We start from the raw sequence: 13,163 nt of genomic DNA on the forward strand, positions 1-13,163 counted from the left end.
AGCTGCCTACAATTTGGCAGTTCAAATCCCACCAGGCTCAAGGTTGACTCAGCCTTCCATCCTTCTGAAGTGGGTAAAATGAGGACCCAGGTTGTTGGGGGAAATAGGCTGACTCTGTAAACCGCTTAGAGAGGGCTGGAAAGCACTGGAAAGCGGTATATAAGCCTAAGTGCTATTGCTATTACACAAGTCACCCCAACCCACGTTGTACAACTGAGCAACCAGCATACTTTCAACTTACCACAATTTGATTAGCAACCATTCAAAGTGACGCAGGCACTGAAAAATGTGGTTTATACGTGTTTCTTGCACTTATGACCACTGTAGTATCCCCACAGTCCCATGATCAAAATTTGGTAACCGGCATTTATTTTTGACAGCTGCAGAATTTACAACCTCCCCAGCCAGGCTTCTGACGCGTAAAGTCAATGGGGGAAAGCCAGATTTACTTAATGACTACATAATACACCCGGCAACTGCAGAGGTTCACTTAACAACCATGGCCAAAAATAAAAAGGTCACAAAATTGGGTGCCACTCATGTAACAAGACCCTTGCTTAACAACAGGTTCCAATTGTAGCCATAAGTTGAGTACTACCTGTACACAAGAAGGAAGAATCCATGCCACATCGGGTACAGAAAAGAATGTTTTTTTCTGTTTCCAGATAAAGGAATTGTGAGTTGCTATATCGAGTATGTGCCAAACTCGATTTCATTCTTCGGGGTTGCTTGACCTCAGAGGGCCGGGGGCATGGCCGGAAGAAGTGTGTGGCCATGGTGGGCATGACATGGGACTCATGTCGGGGGCACCTGTGGTGGCCAAGTGCTCAGGCAGGACCTCCTTGAGACCCTCCCTCGCTCTCATTTTCCTTCCTTCCTTTCCTTCCTTCCCACCACTTCCGAGGGCAATTTCTGTTCCCTTGGTCGATTGTTCTCACTGTCAGAAAGTTTCTCCTTATTTCCAGGTTAAATCTCTCCTTGTTCAGTTTCCATCCATTATTCCTTGTGTTCTGTCTTTAATTACTGACTGAATATAAATATAAGGCCAAACTCTACAAAGGCTTCCATACAAAGTTTCTTTATTGGGTCACAAGGCACTCTCAAGGTATAACTCACAGGTATGTTGAGATTCATCTTAATGTCCAAATCTTTGCATAGCTGACTTCATAGTGTAAAAGCATAGTGATGTTTCATCCCATAACGATGGAGCAAAGGGGTGAGACACCAGTGCGCTGCTGGGGTCCAAGCAGGAGTAAAGGAAACTCCCCCAATCCAACCAAGGGTCAATTCAGTGACCAATCAGGATTACAGATGTGACCACATGACATGAACTACATTTCCCATGATGCATTAACTACATTTACCATGAGGCATTCCCTTAAGGGGACAGCTCCCAATTCTAACTTAACTATCTCAATTCCCAATTACCTATATACTGTCTGGACAGCATACCTTGTCTGATCTACAGATGCTTTAGAAAATAGCTTGAACCCTTCCTCCCTGTGTCAGCCCCTCAAATATTGGAAGACTGCTATCATGTCTACCCTGGTCCTTCTCTTCACTAAACTAGCCAAGCCCAGTTCCTGTAACCCTTCATCATATGTTTTAGCCTCCATTCCCCTAATCAACCTTCCTTCCTTCCTTCCTTTTTTTTCCTTCACTGCTCTCTTCCCATCTTCCCTTCTTTTTCTTTGTCTTTCCTCTTTCCCTTCCTCCTTTTCTGTCCCTTCTTGCATGCTCAGATGCAAAAGGGGAAACATTTCTCCTTTTGTTTTGTTTTTTAGTTTGTTTTCCTAGCCTCCTGCCAGTGAAAATGGAGCCCGGGGTGCACACGCCCCCTCCCTGAGCTCCGTTTTTGCTGGCAGAGGCACCATGGGCCTGCTGTAGGGCTTTCTGAATGTGTGTCATTTGAAAAGTGTTGGGTTCCCAGCTGCAAGCATTTTACAACAGTAATACAGAGCACAAAAGATAAGATTCCTGAATTCAGACTTTTTCTGGATGTACATCAATTAACTGGAAGAACCAAACTGGCTGGGTTTGCACATGTTAAGCTGCAAAAAAAAAAAAAAAAACCTATCAAAAGTTTTCTTATTATGCAAGTAAAGTTGCTAAGCCTTTATTTGACACTAAACGAACTTTGTGAGCTCAGCCTATGTGTGGTTTAAATCTTTGAGGGTCCTGCTTCTTCGTAATTCTGGGATCATTTCCAGCTGGATGTAGTTGGAACTTATTGTACTTACTTACTGTCCATAGCCACTCACTACACCACAAACTATGCAGGAAATTTAGCTGCAGTTAATTCTAACAAATAAATAGGTAAAGGTTCCCCTCACTCATATGTGCTAGTCGTTTCTGGCTCTAGAGGGCAGTGCTCATCTCCGTTGCAAAACCGAAGAGCCAGCGCTATCCGAAGACGTCTCCGTGGTCATGTGGTCGGCATGACTAAATGCCAAAGGTGTACGGAATGCTGTTTTCTTCCCACCAAAGTGGTCCCTATTTTTCTACTTGCATTTTTACATGCTTTCGAACTGCTATGTTGGCAGAAGCTGGGACAAGTAACGAGAGCTCACTCCATTACATGGTGCTAGGGATTCAAACTGCTGAACTGCCGACCTTTCTGATCAACAAGCTCAGCGTCTTAGCCACGGAGCCACTGTATCCCTGTAACAATACTGCCTAGCTAAGTCAAATCATATATAGGTAGTCCTTGACTTACAAGCGCAATTGAGCCCAAAATGTCCATTGCTCAGCAAGGCAGCTGTTAAGTGAGCTTTGTCCCAAATCACTGTGGTTATTAAACGAACCATGTGGTCATTAAGGAAATCTGGCTTCCCGCATTGAAATTTGCATGTCAGAAGCCAGCTGGGAAGGTTACAAATGGGGATCACGTGACCCCAGGTCAGTGCAGCTGTCATAATACACACCAGTTGCCAAGTATCCAAATTTAGATGACGTGATGGTGGGGATGCTACAATGTTCAAGTGTGAAAAATGGTCATAAGTCGCTTTTGTCAATGTTGCAACTTCGGGCAGTTACTAAGCAAATGGTTGTAAGTCAAGGACTACCCGTGTTACAAATAAGCATGCTGCGTGAATGGATGTCATGTATTTCCTTTAGTTTAACCCAGAGGTCTCCAACCTGGGCAACTTTAACCCTGGTGGACTTCAACTCTCAAAATTCCCCAGCCAGCAAAGCAAAGCAGGCTGGGGAATTCTGGGAGTTGAAGTCTGCCAGGCTTAAAGTTGCCAAGGTTAGAACAGAACAACAGAGTTGGAAGGGACCTTGGAGGTCTTCTAGTCCGACCCCCTGCCCAGGTTGGGGAACCCGGGTTTAACCTACCTGGAAGGATTGTTGGGAGGTGCAAAGGGGAACGTCCTGTTTTCCCACATTCCTTGGAGGGACACTTATTATTAGTACAGATTACAGGCAATCCTCAATTTACAACCCTAATTGACCCCCCCCCCAAAAAAAAATTCTGTTGCTAAGCGAAACATTTGTTAAGTGAATTTTGCTCCATTTCCCCACCTTTCTTGCCACAGTTGTTCAGTGGAACTGGCTTCCCCATTGATTTTGGCTTCTCAGAAGGTCACCAAAGAAGAATCACATGACCCCAAGGGACCTAGTGACATCATCCATGTGAGTCGGTTGCCAAAGCATCCCAATTTTGATCTCGTCGTGACCACGGGGAAAGCCACAACGGTCACAAGTGTGCAAAAACAGCACAAGTCACTTTTTTTTTCCAGGGCCCTTGTAATGGTCACTAAATGAACTGTTGTTAAGTCGAGGACTATCTGTATTGGGGGGGGAGGGAACAGAGTGGAAGTGATAACGGCTGGGGAAAAAAACACTTTCCCCCAAATTGCACACCTCCCCTACCCCAAGCCAGCACCAGAGTTGAAGAGTATGAAGAACAGTTACAGGAACTGGGCCTGGCTAGTCTAGTGAAGAGAAGGACCAGGGGAGACATGACAGCATTGTTCCAATATCTGAGGGGCTGCCACAGAGAGAAAGGGGTCAAGTTATTTTCTACCGAACCTATAGGCCAGACAAGGAATAATGGATGGAAACTGAACAAGGAGAGATTTAACCTGGAAATAAGGAGAAACTTTCTGACAGTGAGAACATTCAACCAATGGAACAGCTTGCCCTCGGAAGTTGTGGGAGCGCCATCACTTGAGACTTTCAAGAAGAGATTGGACTGCCATTTGTCAGAAATGGTGTAGGGTCTCCCGCTTGGGCAGTGGGTTGGACTAGATGACCTACAAGGTCCCTTCCAACTCTGATTATCTGTTATCTGGGGCTCCCCCCTTAAAGTACACTAACTTCAAACTTGGCAACTTTAAGACTTGTGGACTTCAATTCCCAGAATTCCTCCTCCAGTTATGCTACCTGAGGAATTCTGGGAGTTGAAGTCCACAAGTCTTAAAGCTGCCACGTTTGAGGACCCCTGGTCTATGGAGATTTTCAGTCATCCAGGTCGTGGTTGTCCCAAAAGTGCTTCCCCCCCTCCTTTTCTTCAAGAGGCAACTGGACTTTCTGGTTTTTTCTTCGGGGACGTTTCGCTTTTCCTCCAAGAACTTGCCTTTTTGTAGCTGGGGTGAGCTCAATTTTCTCACCCCTTCGATCCCAACCCGTGCTTTTGTTTTCAATCTTCGAGAAGCGCTCCGCAGCCTCACTCGGCGGACGGATGCCCGGATCCATCCATCCTCCTCCTCCTCCTCCTCCTCGTCACCCTCTTCCAAAGCCGAGCGCGGCACGTCGCCCCGAACGCCGACTGGCCGCAAGCCCGGGACATCGCTCCCGCCCTGCCCTCCCACCCCCCACGCCACGAGCTCCTGCAGCCGGCGAGCGGGGAGGGGCCAGGTCTCCAGGCATTGGCTCGCCTGGCGCTCTGCATTGGCTGGAAGAGAAGGGGAGGGTGGGAGGGAGGGAGGGGGGTCCGCTCGCTTGCTTGCTCGCTCGCTCGCTCTCCTCTTTAGACCCGCCTCCCTCTCCCTCCCTCCCCCCCGCCCCATTTTCCCAGCGCTGCCTCGTAGTCGGCCCGGGTGAGTCTGCAGCCGGCGTAGCCCGCACGCCCGCACGCCCTGCCCCCTCCGTTGCGCCGCCGGACCGGAGGTGGAGACGCCGCCGCTGCTGCCGCCGCCGCCGCCGTGCTGCTACTGCTACTGCCTAACCGGGCCAGGCGGGGGCGGTTGCATGAGGTTGATGCTGCTGTGCTGCACTTGGAGGGACGAGCCCATGGGAGAGGACGAAGGTGGGTCGGGAGATTCCCCTGCGCCCTCCCTTCCCCTCAACCACCGGCCTGCTTCCCCGGGGTGGGGAGGGGGAGCGATCTCCCGCACCGCTGCAATCCTCCGCAGCTGACCTTGAGTCCCGCCGGGAACTGAGCTGCTTTGACCCTCGCTGTGGTGGTAGCCGCAAGACGCGCGCGCGCGAGCAGGCATTCGCACGTGAAACTACTAGCGAGCTCTCGATGCGTTTCCCCCTCCTCCTCCTCCCCCCCCCGCCCCGCGCTGTGCCTTGCGGGTTGGGAGGGGGAGGGGAGAGGGGGGGACTTGGCAGGCCCATGACGGAGAGATGCCCTTGGCACGTCGAAAGGGGACCTTGACGCAATTCTCCCCCCCCCTTTCTTTTCTTTTCTTCGCGTATCGCCTCCCCGCACTCGTTCCCCAAACTAGTTTTAGCGGTAAAACTAAAAAACTAAAAATAAAAATTGTAGGGGGTCCCTCTGTGAGCAGGTATACCGAATGCGTTTTCTTCTCCCGTTCAGCCACGGAATTCCTACTTCGGATACTTTCCAACTCAAAAAAGAAAGAAAGAAAAAGACAATTTATGGGGACGGAGGTGATCAAATATCCATTTCAACTCCCTCATCATCCCGTGGGTGCTGTCCAGGGTGCTGCCTGATCTGAGTCTTCCCGATGCCATTTCCCTCCCAAGAACAAATGACCCCTACTTTGTGAAAAATCTTGAACGAGCTGGATTCAGGGCTCAATTCTCACCCCTCTTCTTTTACTGCATGTTTTCAGCAGGGTGCTTTAAGTGGTATTATAACTTTGGAAATAATTCTCCCCTTTTAGACATTTTTTTTTCTTGTACTGTGTCCTGTAACTTGTAGTGTGGCATAAGAGCTGGTTTGAAATGGTATTGTTAATAAGATGCAGATCTACAGCAGGGTTGTTTTTTTTTGTCTTCCTTCAGTCCTCCTTCATTCTTCCCATCCTTGTGACCCCATGCTAAAATAGAGGGCTTGGGGGCAGGAACCGATGCCATTTGTATGAAGTGAAGCAAGGAGAGGTAACTCTGTACATGCTTCAAGGCACTTTTGCTCTTGGGGGTGGAGGATTGGATCCACCACCAAAACTGGTCTGGAGGTTTTACTTCCCAGTTATGTGACTGACAAAGACAAGTAGAGATAGAGATCCCCTTGTTTCTTCATAGCTGCCCTTAACCTTCTCACGCTAGAGGGTGAAGTGGAGGATAATGCTGTTGTTACAGAAATGGAAAATCAATCATTTTTCACCAGACATTGATCCAAAAGTCAGAAAAGCACCTTCTGCACAAGGTTGTGGCCGTGAAACCCTTTGGGACTGGCGAAATTGACTTTTTTCCCCTGTCAGGCAACTGCTCTCATTTCATCCCTAAAGAAACAAGGAATATCTATCTATCTATCTATCTATCTATCTATCTATCTATCTATCTATCTATCTATCTATCTATCTGTCTGTCTGTCTGTCTGTCTGTCTGTCTGTCTGTCTGTCTGTCTGTCTGTCTGTCTGTCTATCTGTCTATCTGTCTATCTGTCTATCTGTCTATCTCTATATCCATCCATCCATCCATCCATCCAACATCTCATTTCACAGAACAAGCTATTAATGGGTGGCTTACAACAAGTTACAACAAATTCTCCTCCTCTCTGTACTTTTCTTCTTAAAGAGAAGGGGAGGATAACGATGGCTCTGCTTTGGAGGAAACAGACACCAAGAAGCTTGAAACTGCAGGCTCAGTTCAAAGTTTTTGATGCATAAAAACCTTTTGCATGTTCTCAGAGGCACTCTGCTTTACATTAGATTTCCATTCTATATTTTGGCAAGGACTGTCTCAAAAGAATCGAATGTCTGGGAAGTTGAGAGAGAAAAAGGGCCAGCACTTGCACTTTTAAACTTTTAATAGCTAAGTCTGTTGCCAGAATCCAGAGTTTTACCGCTCCAGCTGAGTTGTCTCTCTAGGCTGCAGAAAATCACCTCTATTACCTCTTTTGTGTCCCCCAGGAAGTGACCTGCCAATATGTGCCAGTTGCAGCCACAGCATCTACGACGGTCAGTACTTGCAAGCCCTGAACGCCGATTGGCATGCCAGCTGTTTCAGGTAGGGGGTTTTTGGGGGGGATGACTGCGTCCTGCAGGGTCTGGAGCAGGGGTGTTAAACTGGTGGCCCACGGGCTGGATGCGTCATGTACAGGCCATGGCCACCCCAGATCTGCAAAGGCAAAAAACATTGTGATACGTTGCGATACATCACATGACACGATCGAGTTTGTCACCCGAGGTCTAGAGGGAAGGTTTTGCTGCAGAGGTTAACCTCTTTGGCTATGAGTCCAAAGCAAGGCGGGCACGTAGAGATCCACACTAATGTCAGAATTGCTCACCTGGATCATTCTATGACACCTAGAATGTGGTTGTGTAAAGAGAGAAAACGCACCCTAATTGATAAGCGGCATGGGTCCTGGTCAGTTTTTTGAGTAATAGCAGTTCTTCTTTATTTGTCAGCTCTAAGAGTGCCAACTGATTTACAGGGAAGAGGGTGATCTCTCATTTTATTTTATTGGAAATAAGATTGAGCAGACAGATAACAGCTGGGCCAGATCCATCCAGTGAGGCAACCGATCAAAGACGAACCTGATTCCCCAGTAGTCAAACAACTTAACTACTGTTATCACACCCTGAACCAAATAGGCTGGTTCACACAACATGCTAAACCACTAAGCAACCAAGAAGCAGGCGAGCAATTGTCCTGGTGTGCTCCCTATAAATTGGCCTAATATCTGTTAAAACCATTCTAAATCAATGATCACCATCATTTCTTATAGCAGCTTCTAGGTCTTACCATGGTGGGAACAGTGATCAGTTCTCTTGGGTTCATGATTGCTCAGTTATTTAGAATTACAGTCCCAACAATGTTTAATCCAACTGTTCTGACCCAACCCTGTTACCAGCAAGAAAATCTCAAACAAACGCAGCAACTCAAACCTTCTCAGCTTTAATCTACAAATAATTTCTTTGTAGATAAAAGATGACTTGCAGCCAATTAGTCCAACCAGAAAAGCCTTGACGGAATTCTTCAGATAAGCCAGAGTCTCCACACACAATGCTGAGTCCTTAGGATGTTTTTGCTTTCTGCAAAAGCAAAAACCTTTTGAAACCAGGCTTATATTCCCTGGAGGGAGAGGCCATTACGTTGCATCCTTACTCCCGAGTCGCCTGTGCTGCTCCAGCTGTTCTCTTCTACGAATCATCCTGCGCTCACGCACACTTGGCACAGGCTCCTCGGGAACCTCCTCATCACTGCTGTCAGCCCCCACAATCCCTGAAGGCAGCAGTCCACTCCCTGATGGTCCTGGCCCCTCATCAGAGTCATCGCTCTCCTCAGCCATCTGCACCTGCTGCCAGCTAATCACAACACCAACCTTTGATATATTTTAGCAGAAAAAGTGCAATTCTGCCTTTTTATGGGAAATAAGGGAAAGTATATTTATGACATTCTAGGTACCAGCCAATCAATGCTTTGCTGAAGCTGAACTGCATTTCAAACAAGCACAGCTGCTGCTCCAGGCCTTGTGCCTGGGAGAGAGATGCTTTTGTCATGTGAAACACTGGATTTTAAAGCCAGCATGTTAAAGACTGTCCAGTTATATTCTATGTTCGAAACCTAACAAAATGATCCAGTACTTTTGGCCCTCACTGGTATATCCTGGATGTTTCTTTGTTGGATGCAACTTACGCAAAAGGCACCTCAAATTATGGCATAAATATTAAACTTAAGCTAGGAAGAAGAGATGCCACAGACTAGAAATAACAAGCAGACAGTACTTGGGTTTGTGTTATGCAACTTTGCCAGCCATGCTGGCAGGCTTTTGCATTGCTCACCGCAATAACAGACATCCCATAGGGCCAGCTTGTGGAAGGGTGCCAATCAATTTGAATTAGAAAGTACCCTTGCTTTGAAAATCTCCTTAATCTTGCAAGAAAATAACTTCCATGCACCATTGCTCCATCTGAACAAGGAGGTTAGAGTGCTTCCAGCTTTTGTAAGTGACTGGTGACATCTGCATGACATGTTTAACTGGTTATTTCAAAGTGTTGTGCAAATATTTCTGGATCAGAATCAAGCCCAGAATAAATACCTTTGTATAACCTTGCCTTGTGTTTGGTTCACGTTGTGCGAATGAGGAACAGAGAATTAATTAAGTAGAGCTATAAAATCTGGCTGACCACTAGATGACAGTAAAGGAAGTCTTTTTATTTGTTTGTTGCCTTCCAGTGCTTGTCTTCGTGCCAGCATCCCTGTTCTGATAGCCCTAAGCAGAATCTCCCTTTTGACCTTGGGACAGAGAAATTGAAGTTTAAAGCAGCCAGGAAAAAAAAACAGGCTATTTTTTTTCAAGTTTCCTTACTTTTTCCTCCTAAGGGCAAAGGATTTCTCCGCCACTCCCTTGTGCCATCCCCTATTAGCTTCAGCCCTTATTTATCACTGTGGGAATTTTCTTTTTTGGTAGCTAAAAGAGATGTTGAGAGCTATAGCTGCACAGGAGCCTGGGATGCCAGCCAAGATGGCTGCTTCTTTATTGCATTGTGGAAGTTGCTGTTTCCATTCATCATCTGCCATCGGATCATCAGGTAGATCACTTTCCTGCAAGCAGAAGCAGAAGCAGCAGGCTCAATCTGCTCTTTTCTGAATACGAAACCAGGTGGTTGGTTTTTGTTTTTTTTCCTGGTCGAGTATATTGTGCAAACCCAGCCTATTTGTTCACAGTCAATAACTCGTATGAATGCCCCCTCCAGAAAACTGACCAGGTTAAATGTGTTGGGTGAACGTATAACTGAGTCACACAACAGAATCCCTTTTACTCAGAAGTATATCTTATGTTTTGATGGAATTGATTTTGCAGATATCCTCTATGAACTATGAACTGAAATGTCTGTAGATCCATTAGAGGAACTGGTTAATTTGAAAGCAGGAGCTATGTTTTAAGTTGTGGAGATCTGAACCAGGAACACTTTTGCTTGCCTGTGGCATGTAAAATTAAATTAGGGAAAAGATATTCTCCATCGCAACCAAGGGGTAGTCCCTTTTAAATTCTGAACCCTTACATTACGTCTCCCTTTAACAAACCTTTTGAAATGGGCATAAGATTTTGGATAATATCAAACAACAGAAGTTTTTTCCCCCCCAAAAGGCTGGTGTGTGAAGTTCATTAGAATCAGTAGACTCCAAATGCAAGTAAACTGTATCACAGGTAGTGGAGATGGGTAGAAGAACCACCAATGAAGAAGGAGACGTTTCTTCGCATCTTCTGCTCTCCTAGCAGAATGCAGTTCCATATAGCAGTGCTGGCTGCTGTATGTAATTGGCAAACTCAAAGCTTTGGAGAAGAGCCTTCATGCTTTAGGAATCCAATATTTAAGAAAGCACCTCTTCAGGAAAGACTAATCTCGACCCTGAAACTATAAGGGGGAAGGCTTCCCTCAGGGATCCAAGGTTGAGAGTGTTACGTTGGGATGCAGGGCATGGCCTTGATTGCTCTGGCTACCTTTGCAGGCCACACCAGGGCTGTCTCTCTCAACTTTTCAGCATGAAAGAAACCTCTGGCTTTTGCCTCTCATGTTCAAAATGTTCAGAACTTCTACAGTTTAACTTTGTCTCTTGTCCCTTCAGTGCTCCGTATGGCTTCATTGACACAATATCTTGACCTGCTTACTCAAGTCACTCATTTAGAGGGTGCACGTAGCCCAGTGAATCATAAAGTCTCATTGCTTGGGTTGCTATAACATATTAGCCCATCATGGTAAAAACTAAGCAAGGCGTTCGATCTCGAACAGATCCAATTAGCTAAGCATGTTTTCTGGACATAACTTAGTGATATGGGATGGTTACCGTGCGTTGTTGCAAATGAAGTTCTCGTTTATTTTAGTCTTCTGTCTTGCCTTTTTATGTGGATTGTAACCTGCCATAAGATCTAGGCTATAAATATTTTCAAAAATTAGCTGTAGTTTCCTTGTTGGGGGGATGTGTGTGTGTGTGTGTGGCTGTAGACCCGAACTCTTCTACTGTTTCTTGATTCCTGCTCTCTGTTCTTGGTTTTGCATCCCCCACCCAATCACTCCTTCCTCTTTTCACATGGCTGGGGCTGAGCAACTACTAATAGCGATAGCAGCAGCTGGTTAGCACAAAGAGTTGGCTTGCCTGCTAGGCATTAGCTGGAGGACCTCCTGTGTCCTCTGGCTTGCCATTCTTTGCTTGTTCAGCGCTAAGCTGAGTCCCAGAGTCCCAGGCTAATCTACTTGAGGCCTGTCTCCTTTCTGTCATCTGGCTGGAAATAAAACAGCCACTCTCTCACACCCACACTCGGGAGAACGCAGCTCAAGGGAGGATGTGGGGGGGTGTGTGGAGAAGCTGAGCAAGTGCTGTGGATGGATAACATTATGTGTTAATGTGCGCTGGTGATATTCCCGTATCCCAGACCGCTGGTTTGGTGGTTGAAAAGGCACCAAGGAAGCCAACATGGTAGGGCTGTTGATTGATAGGCAAGCATCCTGGGCTGGGTTGGGCAGTGTTCCATGGAGCTCGCATGGATTCAGCCTTGCATCTATCAGTGAGGTTCCAGCAGCCGGATTTTGACTGCTCCGCTGCATTGGAGGGTTGGCGCTCAGAGGAAAAGTTGTACAGAGAAGGCGTGCACGCAAAGGAAGTTCTGTCTCACAGTGTGATTACAAGACAGCTTCCTCCCTCCTGGTAGTTAGATAGCAGAACAGACGCCTGAGTCACAGCAGTGGGTGCTGGATCAAGGGGACAACGCCACTGTATGTCACTCCCCTGCCTCTTTGAAGCAAGTGGACAATTGGAAGAGTTCAAAGGGCGCTGCAGAGTCTGGGCAGAGTCCAGAGCTCCTCTGGAGGCAAGGACCAACATGCCCCTGGTCGCCCTTTAAGTGCCATCAGTGGACAGGTGACAAGAAGGAAACTCGACCAACCATGCTGACCACTGTGCTAAAACGCAATCGCCTCCGGATGGCGAGAGCCAAGTAAGTTGCATTTGGCATTTGTACTTTCTGATAAATCTCTGAGTGGCTGAGTTCTATGAGCCAAAAAGTTTTAGCTGGTTCGGAAATCAGAGTGAATAAAGTAATTTCAGCAGGGTTTTTTTTTTTCTTTTAAAGTAGGACAAAGCATGTCAGCAAAGAGCTGGGATATGCAGTGGTTTTCAGTTCTGTTCTGATCATTTGTTATGACACTCCCAGTGCTCTGTTAGATGCTTGGCAGATCAAAGAAGTTTTGCAGTTGATGATGAAGTTTTCAGCCCTCAACTGAAGGAAAGCAAAAGTTCACATCTGTGTGCAAGGGAAGGCCATATTTTATTACCCCCATAACGAAGGGAGGGCTGAATCTCTTGCGCCAATGCTGCTTTGTATTATTTGCTTTGCGCTGTGCATAACTTTTTGCTCAAGAAGCACATTAATTAAATCTACAGTTCTCTGCCCCAAGGATTTTGCAAATTATGTTTGACAGTGAGCAAAATGGGAGGGTGGAAAAGATGAAAGGTGGCAACAGCAAATGACTGCAATGCCCCGCACTTAATTTTAACTTCAGATACAGGCAAGGATAAAAGAGCGAAGAAGAGAGCTTGATAGGAACCATAACTTTATTTGAAATAGGAGCCAGAAGACCCTTGCAAGCACAACATTCTCAGGTTGGCGATCATCTGTTCTCCATATCTTTCACAAAATGCATGAGTTGGTGCAGCCATGGTTTCTGGCATTGCTTATATATATATGGTATTCAGCTTTGTTCGGGTATTTTCCCATGTCTTTATAGTTGTGCTTTTAAAGTTCTAGCGACGTTTTGGCAGAATTTCATCTGTCATCAACAGGCTTGTGTATCGAGTTT

The 13,163-nt window shown here is 46.4% G+C and overlaps 1 protein-coding gene across 2 annotated transcripts in view; it reads left to right on the top strand.

Moving 5' to 3' along the window:
• The first annotated feature begins 5,059 nt into the window (after positions 1–5,059).
• Positions 5,060–13,163, top strand: part of LIMK1 (LIM domain kinase 1) — a 53,743-nt gene continuing 45,639 nt past the window's right edge. Inside the window, exons 1-2 of one of the 2 annotated variants that reach the window (XM_087958882.1) lie at positions 5,060–5,254; positions 7,272–7,368. In XM_087958882.1, the coding sequence (XP_087815008.1) occupies positions 5,197–5,254; positions 7,272–7,368 (155 nt within the window). In that variant the 5' untranslated portion in view covers positions 5,060–5,196. Of the gene's footprint in view, positions 5,255–7,271; positions 7,369–12,024; positions 12,302–13,163 lie in introns of those variants that run through there. The other variant, XM_026671670.2, reaches the window with a different exon arrangement.

The sequence above is a fragment of the Notechis scutatus genome, chromosome 1, assembly GCF_049901735.1.
Source record: "Notechis scutatus isolate UNSWTSFEM ecotype Mainland chromosome 1, rNotScu1.2, whole genome shotgun sequence".
Taxonomy (NCBI): Eukaryota; Metazoa; Chordata; class Lepidosauria; order Squamata; family Elapidae; genus Notechis; species Notechis scutatus.